Consider the following 21,324-nt stretch of genomic DNA (forward strand, 5'->3'; position numbering starts at 1 on the left):
AACCTGTCCAGGTCTCAACCACAAATTGAATCCTGCGTCCAGCGCCTCCTTCTCTTTACACTACATCACCCACTCATCCACAATTAATACGCAACGCAGAGTCCCAGGGGTATGTAGAGAGTTACCTCCAGCCGACGGACACGCAGAGAAAGAGGGTTACATGTTTGTATTTATTTCCCCCCCTCTTTTTTAGAAAGGAGATCTGTGACCTTGCTTACAAATGGTGTTCTGTCATCCACGAGACGTTTATAAGTATCTCTACAGTGTTTACTCGTGACTTAATTCATTTCTGTCTGTGAACATATGTAATGTCTTTAGAGCAATCATTTGACATATAGGGAAATTGGCATTCTCTGTAAGGGAAAAGGCCAAATCATGGTTTGTAATGCTTTGCGAGTCCGTGTGATGAAAACTCAAAAGAGTTCAATAACACTTTCATAACTGTCCAGTAAATAAACTGTTATGGACATTATCTGTTTAGCTAAGCACAAAGACTGGAAACAAATGGAAACAACTAGCTGTCCAGAGGTTACAAATTCCATCTACCAGCAACATTTTGTATCCTGTTAGGTGCTGCTCCAGGCCAGCAAATATTCTAGCACATAAAAACTAAACCTTTATTTTAGGATTTAGATATAACATGTTTAAAGGTAAAGTTCGAAGCTGGGAGGTTACTCGAAGATCCAGCAGGCACCAGCAGCGAGTAAGGTTTCAGTCTATCGTAACGGACAACCTGCTCCACTCCGTCAGAGTCCAAATAACTGCTAATACGATAGGTGAGTCCAAGTTCTCCCTGAGAGTCCAACACAGCCAGGACCCTGTAAGGGCCCTTCCAGTGGGTAGCAAGTTTTATACAGTCCTTGGTAGGATTACGCAATCATACTAGATCCCCTTCTGCATATGGCTGGTGACGGGCCGCTCCATCATAGTACAGCTTTTGGTTCACCTGTATGTTAAAGCAGCACCACTAAAAGCAGTCTCCAGCTTCCAAGTAAGAGAGGTCACAAAGTTAGCATGAGAAAAAGGCAAGTCCGAGCGCATCATTTGAGATGGCACCAGCACAACCTTCAGAACACGGGCTTCCCGTCCATGAACTAGATAGTAAGGAGAGTGTGTATGTCACCATAGTCTGGGAATGCTTCTTAAACTAGTTTGCTCATTTCTGATGCATATAGTACCAAACTCTCACCTGGAGCACGGAGGGAGGCAGCAAGGTTTGGCTGAAACAGTCCAGAAAATGTCTTTGTCCAAAGGCCTTCTGCAATATCTCTTTAACTGCTGACTGGTTAGCCCACAAGTGAACAAAAATCGTCACCAGTTCATAATCAAAGTCACCTCCGTTTCCGCCAACCACCACCTTCCCAGCTACTTCATACTGTCTGGCCCAGCAGGAAAAAGGGAGGGTTATGAATTGCGCCTATACTTTATGAATGTATTAAAAACAACAAAACGTTTTCAACCTTCAAAATAAAAGCCCTAATTACAATACTGCCTACTAGAGAAAACTAGAATTCCAACTAATGTCAAAGCTTGCATCTCTTCAGATATAGTCGCCATTGTCTGTTCATTGATCTGTATTTATAAATCTGTTTTGCACACAGTTGCTTTCATCTATGTTGCTTATTTGGACATTGAGGACAGAAGGAACCGGAAAGAGTCTTTGCTTCTGTGGGTAACAATCGGTTACACAGTTTGATTCTCCTGTTTGTGATTTGGGTTTTCGTATTCACCACTCATAGACATGCCATTCTGCCACGAAGAAAAATAGGTAAATGACTTGTGTAGTAACACGTAAATTTAGCACAATGCATTTACTACAGCATGTCATCTTGAGCAGAGCAACACAATAACGGTCCCTTTTTTCTGTCAGTGAAAAACAGTGAGCAATACAGGACACAAAGTAAAGAGGTAAGAGCCGGTCGATATTGCATCAAACCCTGCATTACAGTAAAAATGCAAGTTCCTGTCTGATTTTCAACCTGCCTCTGAATTTCAGAACGGGCTCTGTGCAGCTAAGGCGATAGTTACTGCTGTGTCCGTCATCCTCATCGTTGGAACCGTTGCTTTCTCTGTAGCTCTCATTGTTGGGACATTGCAGCATACAGGAGAGTAGGCATGTGCATAAATGTGTGCTGGAACATTGTTTGCAAGTGAATCACAGTTGCTTTGTAACAGAGTTGGTCCGTAATCGATACCAGTATCAGAAGGCATGCTTGTCAATTCATTGATTTGATTCCATCATTAATTGATTAATTGGAGGTGGGTATTAAATAAAAAAGAAAAATAAGTTACCAAAGGTAAAGAGAAATGGTTGTTACATTTAGAAGTTTGCCTGTTTGAAAATAATTGTTTAATCCAGTCAAGTTGGCATTTAGGCTAAATCTAAATCTACTATCTTCTGTTATGTTGATGCATGTTTTTGTGACCACCGAGAGGTGCGTCGCTTTAAATGTTGCAGCTGCAAGGAATTATGGGCCATTATTTTTTCCTCTCCTTTCGTAAAGGATGGTCCAGTGTTTCCTATGTTAAAGGGGATAATGAAGGAAGCAATGAAGCTCCTTCCCTTATCATTTACAGTATTCAAATTGCTCTAATCATGGCTGACACTGAAGCACTTCCAGGTCATTTCACTCCATTCTGAACCTTCCCTACCAAAATGCACTATTCGACCGCAGCCTAGCTATACCCTTATCAGTATGGGTGAGGATAAAATGGTATCTGAACATTTCTACTTTTCACACTCAGTATCTTTTTTTGATATACTTTGTCAATTGTTTTGATTTAATTCATCACATTTCATGCAGTACAACATACCAGCTACATTAGACAGCCTGGATATTGTTTCTGCGTCAACAACACATTTTCCAAAGAAGTTAGGTAAGATTAGATTCTAAACAGATCTCAGTCTGTTTTCAGTGATGACTGCAAATATTTGCTACATGCCATGATACATAATTTCCTTTTGCCAGGCACCACCATGACCGAATGTTTTGGCGATGTGATCATTCCCTCGGTGGGTGTGGAACATGCTTCTCTTTTCCCTTGTCAAACGTCACATAGTACCTTTTTGATAAACATCGATTTAAAAAAAGAAGAAGAAAGGATTTCAAAATTTGACCACTCAAAAAACTCCCTTTTATGTTTAAGGTCAAAGGTCGGTAGATCAGATGAAACTACAGGACATAAACAGATCATAAAGTCTACATCAGTCTGCTGACCTTGTGTATGACCCTGTTGCTGCTTAGATTATCTGATTCATTTAGCCAGGACCCTCCACTTAACCTTGTGTGTTACTACAAAATATTGGCTGATGATAATTTCCCCTGTGGTTTAACTTCTTTAAACACTTTTATGAATCCGTTCCCTGGCCATTTAAACCTTTTAGAGCTAATGCATAATTCACATTACCATCCAATGTAGGAAACAAACAGCATTTCATTCTGTTTATTTGTATTTTTTTATTAGAGGTATCAAGGAATTGTTTTTCTTCTGGCATGAAGACTTGGACCTGTGTTCTGACTTACAGGTCTATTCACAGGAACAAGGAACCTGTATTTTGTCGAGTATGGGCGGACTCAACCTCACACTAAATTTGCTCTGTCTCACCTCCTCATTCAGTCTGCCGAGTTGTTGCTCTGCTCTTAGCACACATTTGAAGCCTCAAGTTTAAGGTTTCTTCTGTTTTTCTTGGCTTAAACTGTTGTTTTTTTCCCCCTTGAGAGTCTAAAGCTGCACTCGAGCAATAATTATTGGTTTCATTTTGTTTGTCATCTCATGATACTTTGATTGAAGGTAAGAGAAAAAATGTTTTTTATATTGTATATTTTATTATTCAACACTGCAACTTTAAATACTATAAAAAAGAAACAGTGAGAGAGATTTTTTTAAAATATTTTTCTTTTTCTTTTTAAACCTAAACTTTTTAGGCCTTAAATTGTTGAAAGGATGAATATTTTTCACAAGAATTTCAAACTAATATTTCATATTTCGGGTGATTCTGACAGGGGGAATAATTGTGTTTGCTCTGTATTTCATAACACTATATTTCCAATCAAATAACAGCTATAAGGTTAAAGCTTTGTTGTTGTCTCCCAGGGATTAAAGCAACAAAATATAAAACGAGTAAGAGGGGAGCTCCCGACCTAAGCCCTCACAATTTCAAATGAATTTTTACACAATTTAAAAATGGAGTCCCAGGGGAGTGCGACAGGCGTGCAGACAAAGTGGGTTACATCATAAGAAAAAATTGTCATTTTAGTACGCAAATGAAGCCTTTTGGAACATTTGACAATAGATCATGAAAAAAAAGGCCTCGCTTTGATCAACAAATAAGTGACAGTGAAAGATGTACTCAGATCCTTCAATTAAACAGCCCGTCATACTACAGTGTAGAAATCTCCTACAAGTGTAAGTGTTAAATTAAGCAACAAACTGTATTTTGGAGTTCTAAAGGAAAAACATAACACATTTCAGCATAACAATTATTATATTATTTTATTGTTATTATGGATGCATTAATGTCTCCATCACTTTTTTATTGCAGCTGATCAGGCTGGAGCTAATTTTAATATATTCTATTCATTACGTCACATTGTGATAGATACCCTGTGTATTCCCATAGCAACAAATACAGGCAACTTAGAACAATAGCATTGATCTGAATCTGAAAAGGAACTTTAGAAGAACTGAAGATGTCATATAAATGAAGGGGAGTAAAAAGTACATTTTTTGGCTTTGAGATGTAGTTTAGAAGAACTATAGAGAGAAATAAAATATTCAAACCCAAGTACAGTACAAGAGTAAAAGAAGGCTACTTTAAATTTACAGTAGGCCTACTTGAGTATGCTGTTTGTACTTAGTTACTTTGTTTTGCACCACTGAGTTGGGAAACACAACAAAGCTAGTATTACACTGTAGGAAAGTGGCGTCAAGCAGTCCAGTTTAATCAATATCTGTATTGTGTTGCTCTGTGAGACTGATAATTGTGTTGTGTCTGTTATGTCGAAGTATCCTCGGTCATAGTGCTTCCGGTAATGGTGCGCTGCGCGGCTATGGCTGTAGGCATTTAAACCTGCACCGTTGCTGACTCTGGCATGTCACGGACAATCATTCTCATGTATTTCTCTTTGTCCGAAGCAAAGACAGTGGCGCACTGTGGTTTATAAACACGACAAGTCCTGACATGACGGCAATGTATGCTAATGTTTGGTACCAAAAAAAGCTTCGCCACCGACAGTGGGATATCCGGAGATCACATTATTAATTTTTATTGTATTTATTTAGGATCCCCATTAGCTATCACTGCAGTAACAACTATTCTTCCTGGGGTCCATACAAAACAAAACAAGACAAAACATGAATTTTACACAATAGACAACCTTAAAAAAAAAAAATTACAACATACAAAATGTAAAATAAAACACAAGTAATACATTTACATTCATAGTGTCACCACAAGGGTAGATGGTTATTTTAGCTTGAGTTGTATAAATTATTCCCACCTTCACATACAGAATGTCATACAAAATGTCATATTTAGGCTAAACTGATTTATTTTTAAAACTGATCTTATCTGGAATCTTGGTGAAGTGTAGTGGTATAATTCCACTTCAACATAGCCCTATACATGACAGTCCTCTTTAAGGCATTAGATTTAGGCAGAGGTAACATGAAGCGCCCCATAAAGGCATGTCTGGTGTTATAATAATGTCTATTATTTGTGTGTGTTAGCTTTGAGTAGAGTTATGCAGATTTTCTTTAGTTACAAATGGTTCTTATGAACTGGACCAGGCTACATCCAAGCCTTGCCAAGCCACCCTGATCCATGACAGCCTGGCATGGATCCCATCCACACTGTCCCTCATTGCAAAGTGAAGAGCAGGCGGGCAGCTCTGTTTTGGCTCTCCACATAGCTCTCCACGGAGGAGATAAAAGTAATAACTGGCAAATTGAAATGCCACAGAAATGGAATACAACACCTGTGTTACATGATTCACGTTAATATCACCAAAACTCCTTTTCCTCAGTTTTCTTCACCTGTCCGATTGACACTGACCACAAATAACATTACAATTATGAAATGCAATGGAAAACTTGAATCCCTGTGTCTCCACTGCTCAAAAACTGAGGGACTATTTTTAATCATATCAACATCTTCACACACACTATGTCCTCTGTCATTTAGCAAGTAATAAAGTAAGTTTGATTTGTAGCAAAGACCTAAACAGATGCTAATTATAATATTAACTCAGCAGAATATTATTGTGAAAGTGTCTCAGGTCCGGGTGGTTTATCCTCAGTGACTGCCTGCACTGAGAAGGCTGATAAAGACATATTTAGATCAGCTTCATGACAGATGGCACTGCATGTGTTTTACAGATGTGGTTGTGGATTCTGACTGGCCTTAACATCATCACCATAGCGCACAGTTTTGCCGGTGGTTTTGTCCAGCAGTCGTGTAACACACTGATACCTAAGCATGGCTCTTCAGTGCCTTGTGATGCTGAACCCCGCTTTCAGATCTCCTACCAACCAGGGAACGATGGAGAACCTTTCACAGGTGCAGAGACTGTTGTTACCCTTCTCCTGGAAATATATAAGTGACATTATCAATGTTTGTTGCAAGTGCAAGGTCATTATCATTACTTTCTATTTTTTAATGTCCCTCCAATTTTATGAAACTTCAAACCATTCTCCAGTTTCCCTCCAGAGCAAGGACTCCAGTGTATTTAGAGGATTTATGTTGGAGGCTCGAGAAGAAGGAGGCCCTTCTGTTGGAACATTTGTAGCGCTTAATGAAAATCCAACCCGACTCCTGGATTGCAATGGTATAAAAGTAAGCAACGATCCCTTTTCATCATTGTAGAAGGTAGCCTTACAGATGCAACTTATTGATCAGTTGAATTTTGAGACTGTCCATGTTCATCTAAAATAAGGAAATTTAAAGGAACTTTAAGTAGACATTAAAGGTTAAACCTTTTAAAGCTTTCTTGTAGATATGATGCATGAGTTGCTTCTGCTGCTCTCCTCAGGCCTCGGCTGCAAGTCAAAGAAACAATCAGCGAAAGACTTTGTTAAAAGTTAACTGGACAGCACCGGAAATAACTCTCAATAAAAATATCACCTTCAGGTATTTGTACATTTTGACACAAAAATGACACATCCCTGCACCAGGATTAATCAATATAACTTTTTTAAAGCAAAGTGATCTACATTAACATCTGTATGTGTCTGATATGTTGCAGAGCCACATTTATTCAATCTTTTGATGCATGCTGGGAGAAGGTCAGAGAGCAGCTAATCACATCATTACCAACTACTACTGCAGAGCCAACTACTACTCAGCCTAGTATGACAAGTACTAAAGAGCCAAGTACTACTCAGCCTAGTATAAGTACTGGAGAGCCAACTACGACTCAGCCTAGTATAAGTACTACAGAGCCGAGTACAACTCAGCCTAGTCTGACAAGTAATGCAGAGCCAACTACTACTCAGCCTAGTATAAGTACTGCAGAGCCAACTACGACTCAGATTAGTATGACAAGTACTAAAGAGCCAAGTACTACTCAGCCTAGTATGACAAGTACTAAAGAGCCAAGTACTACTCAGCCTAGTATAAGTACTGGAGAGCCAACTACGACTCAGCCTAGTATAAGTACTACAGAGCCGAGTACAACTCAGCCTAGTCTGACAAGTAATGCAGAGCCAACTACTACTCAGCCTAGTATAAGTACTGCAGAGCCAACTACGACTCAGATTAGTATGACAAGTACTACAGAGCCGAGTACAACTCAGCTTAGTATGACAAGTACTACAGAGCCAAGTACTACTCAGCCTAGTATGACAAGTACTACAGAGGCAACTACTACTCAGCCTAGTATGACAAGTACTAAAGAGCCAAGTACTACTCAGCCTAGTATGACAAGTACTAAAGAGCCAAGTACTACTCAGCCTAGTATAAGTACTGGAGAGCCAACTACGACTCAGCCTAGTATAAGTACTACAGAGCCGAGTACAACTCAGCCTAGTCTGACAAGTAATGCAGAGCCAACTACTACTCAGCCTAGTATAAGTACTGCAGAGCCAACTACGACTCAGATTAGTATGACAAGTACTACAGAGCCAAGTACTACTCAGCCTAGTATGACAAGTACTAAAGAGCCAAGTACTACTCAGCCTAGTATAAGTACTACAGAGCCGAGTACAACTCAGCTTAGTATGACAAGTACTACAGAGCCAAGTACTACTCAGCCTAGTATGACAAGTACTAAAGAGCCAACTACTACTCAGCCTAGTATAAGTACTGCAGAGCCAACTACGACTCAGATTAGTATGACAAGTACTAAAGAGCCAAGTACTACTCAGCCTAGTATGACAAGTACTAAAGAGCCAAGTACTACTCAGCCTAGTATAAGTACTACAGAGCCGAGTACAACTCAGCTTAGTATGACAAGTACTACAGAGGCAACTACTACTCAGCCTAGTATGACAAGTACTGCAGAGCCAAGTACTACTCAGCCTAGTATGACAAGTACTGCAGAACCAACTACTACTCAGCCGAGAATGACAAGTACTACAGAGCCGAGTACAACTCAGCTTAGTATGACAAGTACTGCAGAGCCAACGACTACTCAGCATAGTATGACAAGTACTACAGAGCCAACCACTACTCAGCCGAGAATGACAAGTACTACAGATCCAACTACTACTCCGCCTAGTATGACAAGTACTGCAGAGCCAACTACGACTAAGCATAGTATGACAAGTACTGCAGAGCCAACAACTACTCAGCATAGTATGACAAGTACTACAGAGCCAACTATGACTCAGCCTACTATGACAAGTACTGCAGAGCCAAGTACGACTCAGCCTAGAATGACGAGCACTAAAGAGCCAACTACTACTCAGCCTAGTATAAGTACTGCAGAGCCACCTACTACTCAGCCTAGTATGACAAGTACTGCAGAGCCAACTACTACTCAGCCTAGTTTGACAAGTACTACAAATCCAACTACTACTCAGCCAAGAATGACAAGTACTGCAGAGGCAAATTCTACACAGCCTAGTGTGACAAGTACTGCAGAGCCAACGACTACTCAGCCTAGAATGACAAGTACTAAAGATCCAACTACTACTCAGCCTAGTATGACAAGTAGTGCAGAGCCAACTACTACTCAGCGTAGTATGACAATAACTACGGAACCAACTACTACACAGCCTAGTATGACAAGCACTACAGAGTCAAGTACTACTCAGCCTAGTATAAGTACTGGACAACCAACTACTACTCAGCCTAGTATGACAAGTACTGCAGAGCCAACTACTTCTCAGCCTAGTATGACAAGTACTACAGAGCAGAGTACTACTCAGCCTAGCATAAGTACTACAGAGCCAACTACTACTCAGCCTACTGTGACAAGTACTACAGAGCCAAATACTACTTCGCCTAGTATGACAAGTACTGCAGTGCCAAGTACTACTCAGCCTATTATGACAAGTACTATAGATCCAAATAATACTCAGCCTAGTATGACAAGTACTACAGAGCCAACTACTACTCAGCCTAGTGTGACAAGTACTGCAGAGCCAACTACTACTCCGCCTAGTATGACAAGTTCTGCAGAGCCAAATACTACTCAGCCTAGTATGACAAGTAGTGCAGAGCCAACTACTACTCAGCCTAGTATGACAAGTACTACTCAGATTAGTATGACAAGTACTACAGAGCCAAGTTCTACTCCGCCTAATATGACAAGTACTGCAGAGCCAACTACTACTCAGCCTAGTATAAGTAATGCAGAGACAACTACTACTCAGCCTAGTTTGACAACTACTGCAGAGCCAACGACTACTCAGCATAGTATGACAAGTACTACAGAGCCAACCACTACTCAGCCGAGAATGACAAGTACTACAGATCCAACTACTACTCCGCCTAGTATGACAAGTACTGCAGAGCCAACAACTACTCAGCATAGTATGACAAGTACTACAGAGCCAACTATGACTCAGCGTAATATGACAAGTACTACAGAGCCGACTACTACTCAGCCAAGTATGACAAGTACTACTCAGACTAGTATGACAAGTACTACAGAGCCAACTATGACTCAGCCTACTATGACAAGTACTGCAGAGCCAACTACTACTCAGCCTAGTATAAGTACTGCAGAGCCACCTACTACTCAGCCTAGTATGACAAGTACTACAGAGCCAAGTACTACTCAGCCTAGAATGACGAGCACTACAGAGCCAACTACTACTCAGCCGAGTATGACAAGTACTGCAGAGGCAACTACTACTCAGCCTAGTGTGACAAGTACTGCAGAGCCAACTACTACTCAGCATAGTGTGACAAGTACAACAAAGCCAACTACTACTCAGCCTAGTATGACAAGTACTGCAGAGCCAACAACTACTCAGCCTAGTATGACAAGTACTGCAGAGCCAACTACTACTCAGCCTAGTTTGACAAGTACTACAAATCCAACTACTACTCAGCCTAGAATGACGAGCACTACAGAGCCAACTACTACTCAGCCGAGTATGACAAGTACTGCAGAGCCAAATACTACTCAGCCTAGTATGACAAGTACTGCAGAGCCAAATACTACTCAGCCCATAATGACAAGTACTACAGAGCCAAGTACTACTCAGCCTAGTATGACAAGTACTACAGAGCCAACTACTACTCAGCCGAGAAAGACAAGTACTGCAGAGCCAACTACTACTCAGACAAGTATGACAAGTACTACAGAGCCCACTATTACTCAGCCTAGTATAAGTACTGCAGAGCCAACTACTACACAGCATAGTATGACAAGTATTGCAGAGCCAACTACTACTCAGCCGAGTATGACAAGTACTGCAGAGGCAACTACTACTCAGCCTAGTGTGACAAGTACTGCAGAGCCAACTACTACTCAGCATAGTGTGACAAGTACAACAAAGCCAACTACTACTCAGCCTAGTATGACAAGTACTGCAGAGCCAACAACTACTCAGCCTAGTATGACAAGTACTGCAGAGCCAACTACTACTCAGCCTAGTTTGACAAGTACTACAAATCCAACTACTACTCAGCCTAGAATGACAAGTACTGCAGAGCCAACTTCTACACAGCCTAGTGTGACAAGTACTGCAGAGCCAACTACTACTCAGCATAGTATGACAAGTACTGCAGAGCCAACGACTACTCAGCCTAGAATGACAAGTACTAAAGATCCAACTGCTACTCAGCCTAGTATGACAAGTACTACAGAGCCAAGTACTACTCAGCCTAGTATGAAAAGTAGTGCAGAGCCAACTACTACTCAGCGTAGTATGACAATAACTACGGAACCAACTACTACACAGCCTAGTATGACAAGCACTACAGAGTCAAGTACTACTCAGCCTAGTATAAGTACTGGACAACCAACTACTACTCAGCCTAGTATGACAAGTACTGCAGAGCAGAGTACTACTCAGCCTAGCATAAGTACTACAGAGCCAACTACTACTCAGCCTACTGTGACAAGTACTACAGAGCCAAATACTACTTCGCCTGGTATGACAAGTACTGCAGTGCCAAGTACTACTCAGCCTAGTATGACAAGTACTATAGATCCAACTAATACTCAGCCTAGTATGACAAGTACTACAGAGCCAACTACTACTCAGCCTAGTGTGACAAGTACTGCAGAGCCAACTACTACTCCGCCTAGTATGACAAGTTCTGCAGAGCCAAATACTACTCAGCCTAGTATGACAAGTACTACAGAGCCAACTACTACTCAGCCTAGTATGACAAGTACTACTCAGATTAGTATGACAAGTACTACAGAGCCAAGTTCTACTCTGCCTAATATGACAAGTACTGCAGAGCCAACTACTATTCAGCCAATAATGCTAAGTACTACAGAGCCAACTACTACTCAGCCGAGAATGACAAGTACTGCAGAGCAAAATACTACTCAGCCTAGTATGACAAGTACTACAGAGCCAACTACTACTCAGCCTAGTATGACAAGTATTACTCAGATTAGTATGACAAGTACTACAGAGCCAAGTTCTACTCCGCCTAATATGACAAGTACTGCAGAGCCAACTACTATTCAGCCAATAATGCTAAGTACTACAGAGCCAACGACTACTCAGCCGAGAATGACAAGTACTGCAGAGCCATCTACTACTCAGCATAGTATGACAAGTACTACAGAGCCAAGTACTACTCAGCCTAGTGTGACAAGTACTACACAGCCAACTACTACTCAGCCTAGAATGACAAGCACTACAGAGCCAAGTACTACTCAGCCTAGTATAAGTACTGGACAACCAACTACTACTCAGCCTAGTATGACAAGTACTGCAGAGCCAACTACTACTCAGCCTAGTATAAGTAATGCAGAGTCAACTACTACTCAGCCTAGTATGACAAGTAATACAGAGCCATCTACTACTCTGCCTAGTTTGACAACTACTGCAGAGCCAAATACTATTCAGCCCATAATGACAAGTACTACAGAGCCAACTACTACTCAGCCTAGTATGACAAGTACTGCAGAGCCAACTACTGCTCAGCCGAGTATGACAAGTACTACAGATCCAACTACTACTCAGCCTAGTTTGACAAGTACTACAAATCCAACTACTACTCAGCCTAGAATGACAAGTACTGCAGAGCCAACTACTACTCAGCCTAGAATGACAAGTACTGCAGAGCCAACTACTACACAGCCTAGTGTGACAAGTACTGCAGAGCCAACTACTACTCAGCCTAGTATAAGTATTGGAGAACCAACTACTACTCAGCCTAGTATAAGTACTGCAGTGCCAAGTACTACTCAGCCTAGTATGATAAGTACTACAGAGCCAAGTATTAGTACAGAGCCAAAATTGCCTGACATCCAAATTTTAATTAATGCACATGGGCACAATTTCAGTGCTGACATGAACATTATAAATAGTACTCCAAGAATTACTCAGCCTAGTATAACAATTACTGCAAATCAAATAATATTTGATCTGCCATCCAGCGTTGTTTGTGGACCTTCATTTGGGTCTAAATTCACTGCTCGCATGAACTTTACGATAAGTACTGCAGAGCCAAGTTCAACTCAGCTTAGGATATCAAGTTTTGAAAATGATATATTCGTGCATCTGCCTGCCAGCCTCGCATCTGTGTCTGCACTTGGGTCCAATTTCACAAAGTTTTACGATACGAACTTTACGATAAGCACTGCAGGGTCAAGTACTACTCAGCTTAGTATAATCATTACTGCAAAGGAAATAACATTGTTTCCGCTTACCAGCCTACTGTCTGTGTCTGCATTTGGGTCAAATTTCACTGCTCTCCTAAACATTGTGAGAAATACTACAGATCCAAGTACTACTCAGTCTTGTAGGTTAAGTAATGCAGAGTCAGGTGCTTCTCAGCCTTGTATAATACGTATTGTCACAGTGCTGAGTTTGGTTTTTAGTGTTTCCAGTTCTATTTTGTAGTTCTTGCCCCATGTACAGTATGTCATGTCTTTCTGCCTATGTGTGTGTTTTACATCGTGTTAGCCTGCTTGTTTTCATTTTGTCCCTGGACCTGTTCATTCTCCTGCCTGCCTGCAATGCACAACCTTTGTAAACCTCTTGTGTTGTCATTAAATATCTATCGTAATAATGCATCTGCCTGCCTGCCTAGTGCCTGCGTCTGCATTTGTCTGTGTCCCTAACTCTCTTCAGCAACTGTCTAATATAATCTGGTACAGGCAAGACAGGCAGATAATAAAACAGTAGGCAGACAGGATAACTCACTCTGTAGTGTTGTCTCAGAAAACACAACTGCAGGGAGGCAGAACTCTCCATCAGGGACAGAAGGCTGAGGCTATTTCCGGGGTCACGATAAGGCACAATGAACAGAGGCAGGCAGGATCGACAACAGGGACTCAGTCCAAGAATGAGTGCTGGGAAGAACAATCTGGCAAGAAGTGTGTGAGACAGGGGAGGCTAATATACTGGCTTGATTACTGATGAGGAGCAGCTGAGTGCCCAGATGAGCTGAGTGAACTGATGAGGTGGGTGTGGCAGGCAGACAGAGGGGAAAATTACTGAGACCCAGAGAGCAGAACTGTGACAGATCTAGTTATTGGTAGTCATTTTTGTTGCACTTTTTGTTTGTTGTTTAGAATTGTTACGAGGGCATAGATCTTTTAATCCATTCAGTGTTCATTTTGGCAGCTATTTTAGATTTAGTCTTAAAATGCTTATTAGTTTTAGTCACATTTTAGTCATTTTTACCCTTTATAGTTTTTGTTTTAGTCGACGAAAAGTCAAAACACTTTAGTCCAGTTTTAGTCAATAAAAAGTCTTCACATTTTCACATCCGTGTCCCTCTTCTCGTTTTGACCTGTTTGCTTCAGGTAAAATTAAGACTTTAAATTTCAGCAGATCATCCATACAGTAAAAGAACGATGAATTCATTGCATCTAAAGATTACTGTTCATCATCGCTTCTCATTTAAACAGTTTGACTGAAGCAGACAGCCAATGATCACTCCTTTTCGTGCAGAAGAAGCTTCAAATGACTCGTAAAACGCCCCTGTTTCTGTGAGCGTGCACAGAGCCTGAAGCAGAAAGCCTGGGTGACACAGAGCAAATTCACAACCAGCTTTGTGATACCTGTTACCCAGTTACAGGAATGCATTGCTTGTATTTTGACAGACAGATTAAACGCATTTTAGTCCCGTCTTGTCTCATTAACAAAAACTAAACATATGTGTTGTCAGAGTTTTTATCTATTTTTAGGTCGTCAACATCTCGTCTTCGTCAGGGAAAATAGATCGTTGATGAACATTTTTCGTAACACTGAAAACCAATCGAGCGACAAGCATTACAAATCAGCACAAGCTGTGAATGCCAAATGGCATATGTAGGCTCAGTCCCCTGTTTATGTACATGTATATTGTCCCTTTTAAAAACAATACAAATTATATTTATTATAATATTTACTGTATGCATTTTGCATTACAGCAAAAAAGCAAGTTCCTGTCGGATTTTAAAACACTGTGCCTCTGCATTTCAGAAGAGGCTCTGTGCAGCTGAAGTGATTGTCAGGTTGGAACTGTTGCTTTCGCTGTAGCTCTCATTGTTAGGACATTGTGCTTAAAGGTGTGCTGGTACGTTGTTTGCAAGTGAATCACAGTTGCTTTGTAAAAGAGTTGCTCCGATACCGATACCAGTATGACTGATCGGATACCATTAACCCCCCGCTAACAAAAAAACAAACAGGTTTCAGGCAAAGTATAATGTGACCAAGGCAAACAAAACCAACGCAATACTCACACAATAAAATGTTAGTCAAAGCTAACCAAATGACAGCACTCAGTGTTTTCCCACCAGTAATAGAATAATAATAATAGAAAGGTAGACTTAAGCTCAAGCATTGTGTTGTATTGTTCTGACCGAACTTGACCTTACATCTTAATATATTGTTAGTGTTTAGTTAAGAGAATGAGGACCAGAGGAGGACATTTCATCTCAAGCAACAGCATGTACTTTAAAGTAAATGTGTAAAATTGGTGGTTGGCAACTTGGAATTCTTTCCAGAATGATTTGAAGTGTTGTGTAAATATTTTTCAGTTGAAAAGAAATGGCAAATTAAGAATAATGAGACGACATGAAGAGGTGGTGGATTGTGACTAAGTCAATGTTACTGCAAATGTTGGTTGTTAATAAGTGAATGTAACCGACAGACCATCTGAGTTTACTTTTGTTTGTGAGTAAAAGGCAGGCTAAATAATATCTTTCTCCTCCCTGCTCCTTTTCGCTCATGGATCTTCCTAATGCTCTGTGCAAAGCACTTTGAATTACTCTGTGTTTGTATAGTGCTCTAATAATAAACCTGCCTAAACAAGTTTTCATCTTCCAAAGAAGTTAGGTAAGATAAAGTCTAAACACATCTCAGTCTGTCATCAAAGTAAAAAAGATATTTGTTTAAGCAACCCTTTGTCATGCCCATTCTTTGTACCAGGCACCACCCTTAGGGAGTATTTTAGTGACGTGATAATGGCCTCAGTGATTTACTGTGTGGAATGTGTTTCTCTGTTAAACTCAAGTGGTATTTTCATGAACATAGATAACATTTTTTAGAGAGGATGAAATATAAGGAGAAGAGAGTGGGGCGAAGGTTGGTTCCATTGTATGGGCTTGGGATCATGCAATTCGTGTGCTTTTCTACACTGGAACGACAACATAAACAATGTTCTGTAGGTGATGATACTCTTCTTCTTCTCCTTGTTTGTGACGTGCATTACTGCCACCTTTTGCTTGGGAGTCCTACCGCGAGTGTACTCGGGTACGGAACAAAATAATTAATGTGAAAGAGAGAGGACAACCGCACTTGGGTACGGTATGAAGCAATCGTACCTAATGTGAAAACGCCCTGACTGACTGAGTGACGGTACTTTCACAGCCGTAGAGCGAGAGAGCTGCAACATCGCATGGAGCATATTAGACCTCCACTGACAAGACTCTCTATATGGCTCTGGATACTTTGTTCGGGGGAGAAGGCGGGGCTGCTCCTCTGCTGCTCGTCCGCTGTCCTCACCTACGTTCGCAGCGCACACCTGCTTTCAAACACGTTGTCATCGGCCTCATAAGGACGGTCCTTGTAACACATCGCCCAAAAAAGCGCACATTGACCTGATGCTGTCAGCCACATACACGGTTTTGACCTTGTCTTGTTTCACCATGCAATGACCCTTTCACAAAATGAATTAACCACAGCAAACCTGAAGTATCCAATGAGCACCCGTATGTCATTATTACAAAGACCCAGCATTTCTACTCCTTTGTCTTCTTAACACAAACCCTCCTTTGTGTTTAAGATTCTTAAATCAAGATTAAAGGTTTGTAGATCAGATTAAAGTACAGAAGATAAATGGATCATAAAGTCTGTTTCAGTTTCAGATTTTCTATACAGCCCATTACTAACATTTTTGTCCTGTCTCGTCTCGTTAACAAAAACAAACATAGGCTGCTTCCCAAGTCTCTTATTTGATAGCTCCTTGCTACTCGCCCGAACCGGAAGTAGTTCCGGAGCCGCCATATTGAGGACCGTCTCAAAGCTCTTATCGCAGCTCGGAGGAGCTCGGAGAGAGTTCCGAGGAGCGATAAGCGAGGATACACGAGAGCAGCCTCCACGGAAGTCTTTCACTGGCCGACACGCCCCCTTATCAGATACCAGTTAGTGATTGGACGCTGCAGCAGATCGGACTTATGTGAAACTTCACAACATCACCGGAGTTTCATATCGCAGGGAGGAAGAAGCGGACCTTAAAACAGACTTTACAGGGCGCCTTGAAACCGACTATAAACAACGTAGGTATAAGGAGTTGGTATTTGACAACCTGAGATCGTTTAGAACGAAATATTGATCATAACCTGCCGTAAAATATATAAAATGCAGTGACTAACTGCAGATTTGATTTGTTTTCTGAGTCAACATCTGAGTAAAAATAAGTTGTCTAAAAATCAAAAGTGGCATAAACAGATTAATTTCTATTAAATTTAATCTAAAAAAAAATACCTTTACTTTTAGCCTAATAAATCATTTTCATAGTTCATGAACAGACAGTATTTGGGCTTATTAAATAATTAATGCAGATCAGATGACCAGTGATCAAAAATGTAAATAATTAACAAATAATATAAAGGCAGCAGGAACACAGACTGCAGCCTGTTCTTCATGTGCAGGTGTTTGTTAAGCAGTTAACAGGTTACAGAGAGAAAGCACTGTTACTGTGTGTTTTATTAGAATGAATACCGAGCACATGTGTGCAGACACTAACAGCTGTTAAAGCAGACTGACAGCTGATCCAGCGGTGATCAGCTGACGCGATCATCACAAACGGACGTCGCAGCACGTGACGCTTCATCGGAAAGGACGTCTCATGTCTCTTAAAAAACTTTCCCTCGTTTCCTCTCTCCTCTCTTGGTTTCCTCGCGTCTCTCCATGCATCTCTGGTGGGAGGGACTAAGACACAAGTGAACGACGCAAGTGAAGGAAACATGGATGCAATTTAAGAGACTTGAGAAGCAGCCAGTGTCTACGTGTCCTCACTGTTTGTTTTCATTTTTTTATCAACGATTTTAAGCTTGTCAACATCTCGTCTTCATCATGGAAAAAAGATTGTTGAACATTTATAGGAGCTTGTCTTTATTTTCTTAAAAGAAATTCACACTGCAGCTGACCTCATGTACAAGCTTATTGCTGCTAACACTGGACTCTCTGAGGACACAGAAATGCTCATAGTTCAGTGTCTGAGGATGGAAAAAACATGTCATTGTGATCCATTAGGAATGAAGAGATATACAATTCAAGAGATATACAATTTTAAAAATAAAATTAAAACGTAGAATTTTACTATATGTTGTTTATCTTATCAGAAGTTGCCTACGAGGACAACATTCAACGGGATATTAATGGTTACTGTGCTTTGACTGGGAATTCAAAAGCAGCTGTCTCTATTCATTATTCATAAATGTTTGTTATTGTTGTATGAACAACTCTGTAAACTTCTCACTAAGCTATGGTGCAGTTCAACTTAAACTTGTAGTGTCCAGATATTTATATATATATATATATATATATATATATATATATATATATATGTCTAAGTGTCTGTTACTTTGTCTAACCCATCCTAGTTTTAAGTGTCAATTTGTATGTCTGTGCGTTGACAGTAAAGAAAAAAAATCCTTGTCTGTGCGCACATATTTGGCCAATAAAACTGATTCTGATTCTACTGTTTTACTCTTTTAATTACATTTCTTAAACAGCAATAAATTACCACAATTAAACTGCCCATTAAATCCTTTATTTTACTACAACTTTACTCCCTTCATGTTCAGCACTGCAGGACAACTATGACTATTGATTAGTTTGAATTGTTGCACATCACTCAAGCCTGACCAAATAAGACCTCTTTAGGCTTACAATGGCAACACATGCAAAACATGTTTGTGCTACAATGTCCATAGCTTAAAAAGAAAAATCCATTCACAATACATGTAAATGTGTCTGCCACTCTATTAATGTTAATCTTTAACTCAGTTGTTCACTATGCAAACAAGTACTGCTGCTTTAAAAATAATGGTGGTGGATTCATAAATGATTCATGATTTTCACCATTACTTGGAAGGGAACAATCTACAGCTACCAGTATGTCAGTGTTATTGTAGATGATTCACCCAAATATGTAACCTTTCCATGAGGTCAATCATTGAACTTGCTCCAACTTCCTTGTTTGCTTAGAAGAACAATGGAGATGTTGCAGCATCTTCACATTTATTTTCGCTGTGATGTTCCTTGAAAACTAAAGCACAGGAAAGTTCAGATTCAGTGTCTGTAAACATCACCTTAAGTGATTCCTTATTTTACTCCAGTTCATAGTGTTCAGAAATGGCTCATTCCTCTTAACAGCTCTGTAAATAATTGAACTCCTGTTGTTGTTCCAAGTACGCATCATCAAAAGCAGGTGAATGTTCTTCGCTATATTATAAGTGGCAAAGTGCACATTGAGAGTAAAGCACAACAATGGGTTACACAATTTACTCTAATTATGAAAATAATCTTTATTGAAAATGTACATGTATTCATATGAGCAAAACCAAATTCATCTCAGAATGAAGACATAAGAGGAATGAGTGAAAGCACAAAAAACAGAACACTTACCTGCATTACGAAAACAACATTCGCAAGAAACTTTGTTTGGGTTCCAAAACTGAACCGATTTGGTGATTTACAAACAGTCAAATATTCTCCACACGAGTGTTTAAGGCACATTTTGTGACTCGCTGACTAACATTTAGTCCAAATATTTCATACAAAGTCAAAATGTTAGTGAGAGCTAGTCTGTTTCTGCGCTGATAGGTACATTTCAGTGGTTACTGAACAGATGCAACAAACAAACCTTTGAATATCCAATATATATACAGCTATCAAAAATATTTCAGTCTCGGAAAGAGAAAACAAATCACAAATATAAACATTTAGAAAAAAGAATATAAAATATTTACCTTAATAAAAAGCCAGTACTCTTATATGAAGTAGTTAAAGCAAAATCACACAATTTTAGTGCAAAACTATTGAAATATTGTACACAAGGAAAGGGACACACATCCTCATTGGGACATTGAACAGAAATGTATAAAATAAACCGACGCTGGTCCAGTGATTAAAAAACAGGAAATGGGATTTTTTTTCCCAAAACAAAACATGTCCTTGGACAATAAGTTATTTTGGTTAGTTCCAAAAAAGGACCAAGTGTAAACCACGCTGGTCAATCGCCTAACCCTAACCCTAACCCCCTTACTCCATATTGAAGGCCAAGAACCGACGGGACAGTGTGACTTTGGCCCCTAAAGCCTGCTGGCAAACCCTCACTTTCCCACCTGATCGCCTCGCCCCTAACCTCAAGTAAACTAGCAGTAGGCTGCCTGCGCACAAACTGCTTTAACTCGCGACGGAGGGCACCGTCAGAAACATGCTCGACAAATTGGTTGCGCAGCAAGACTTCCGCATTAGCCATGTCACTGGGCGCGAGCTGTTTCACCGACGACATAAGACTCATCAACGCGAGAGAGAACTCTTGTAGGGTCTCCCCTTCTTGTTGCCGTCGGGGGAAGAAAGCCTCCTGTAGGGCTACATAGGAGTCAGAGCAACCATTAAAGCTCTTGCAACACAGCAATTATTGTAGCTGGGTCCCCCCATTCTGCACTAGAACGAAATTTGATTTCATCGCGAGCCTCTCCCTCGAGGTGGTCAAACAAGAAAAACGCCTGATCGGTTGCAGACAAATGGCGCGCTCTCATACCTGTATTTCTTCAATCCACTCCCTTAACCCTATGCCTGACTTTCCCCTAAACATGGGACACTTTCTATTCCGGGGCACAAATACCAGTCTCTCTGTTTAAAGGGGTACTAGCGTAGGAAGGAGCAGAAGGGGGCACAGCAGAAGTAGAAGGCATGACACTAGGACCAGGCACGGCCGCAGCCTGTTCCTGCCGCAGCCTCTCGTTATCTGCTCATAACTGCGCAACTAAATCCCTCAGCTCTTGTTACTCTCCCTCCATAGCTACACCTGGACCAGTAAAAGGAAGGCAACCGTTAATATGGGGTAGCGGTATGAAAAGAGGTACACAAGAAAACAGATCCTCCCCAGTACTCGTTACAGAACTACAAGAAACCAACTGCTGCTTTGCCTCTGAACACAATATAACAAATACTTGCACCTAGAATAGGATTTACACTTGGCCACAGTAAACGCAACTGAGTGAAAAAAAAAAAAACAAC

At 40.5% G+C, this 21,324-nt stretch overlaps 2 protein-coding genes and 1 long non-coding RNA gene across 3 annotated transcripts; all 3 read left to right on the forward strand.

Moving 5' to 3' along the window:
- The first annotated feature begins 1,739 nt into the window (after positions 1–1,739).
- Positions 1,740–2,354, forward strand: LOC138606901 (uncharacterized). Its single transcript, XR_011309381.1, has 3 exons — positions 1,740–1,768; positions 1,871–1,908; positions 1,997–2,354. It is a non-coding gene; the product is annotated as an uncharacterized lncRNA (long non-coding RNA).
- A 1,297-nt stretch (positions 2,355–3,651) lies between these two features.
- LOC138607973 (mucin-2-like) lies at positions 3,652–9,860 on the forward strand. The gene is made up of 7 exons (XM_069680637.1): positions 3,652–3,792; positions 6,379–6,559; positions 6,699–6,835; positions 7,032–7,129; positions 7,245–7,768; positions 8,309–9,790; positions 9,856–9,860. The coding sequence occupies exons 2-7, from the start codon at positions 6,379–6,381 to the stop codon at positions 9,858–9,860; spliced, it is 2,427 nt and encodes an 808-aa protein (XP_069536738.1). The 5' UTR covers positions 3,652–3,792.
- Positions 9,861–9,865: 5 nt separating this feature from the next.
- On the forward strand, positions 9,866–15,969 carry LOC138606884 (mucin-2-like). Its single transcript, XM_069679365.1, has one exon. It carries the CDS (start codon positions 9,901–9,903, stop codon positions 13,480–13,482), a length of 3,582 nt encoding a protein of 1,193 aa, XP_069535466.1. The 5' UTR covers positions 9,866–9,900; the 3' UTR covers positions 13,483–15,969.
- The last annotated feature ends 5,355 nt before the right edge of the window (positions 15,970–21,324 follow it).

Source organism: Semicossyphus pulcher, unplaced genomic scaffold, assembly GCF_022749685.1.
Source record: "Semicossyphus pulcher isolate SPU_LCO1_2020_fin unplaced genomic scaffold, fSemPul1.0.p SCAF_4, whole genome shotgun sequence".
In the NCBI taxonomy this organism is placed as follows: domain Eukaryota; kingdom Metazoa; phylum Chordata; class Actinopteri; order Labriformes; family Labridae; genus Semicossyphus; species Semicossyphus pulcher.

Coding starts and splice junctions, on each gene's coding strand:
- LOC138607973 (XM_069680637.1), top strand. CDS start 6,379: ATGTGGTTGTGGATTCTGACTGGCCTTAACATCATCACCATAGCGCAC. Junction 6,836..7,031: donor TGGATTGCAATGGTATAAAA/GTAAGCAACGAT, acceptor TGCTCTCCTCAG/GCCTCGGCTGCAAGTCAAAG. Junction 7,769..8,308: donor GACTCAGATTAGTATGACAA/GTACTACAGAGC, acceptor TAAGTACTGCAG/AGCCAACTACGACTCAGATT.
- LOC138606884 (XM_069679365.1), top strand. CDS start 9,901: ATGACAAGTACTACAGATCCAACTACTACTCCGCCTAGTATGACAAGT.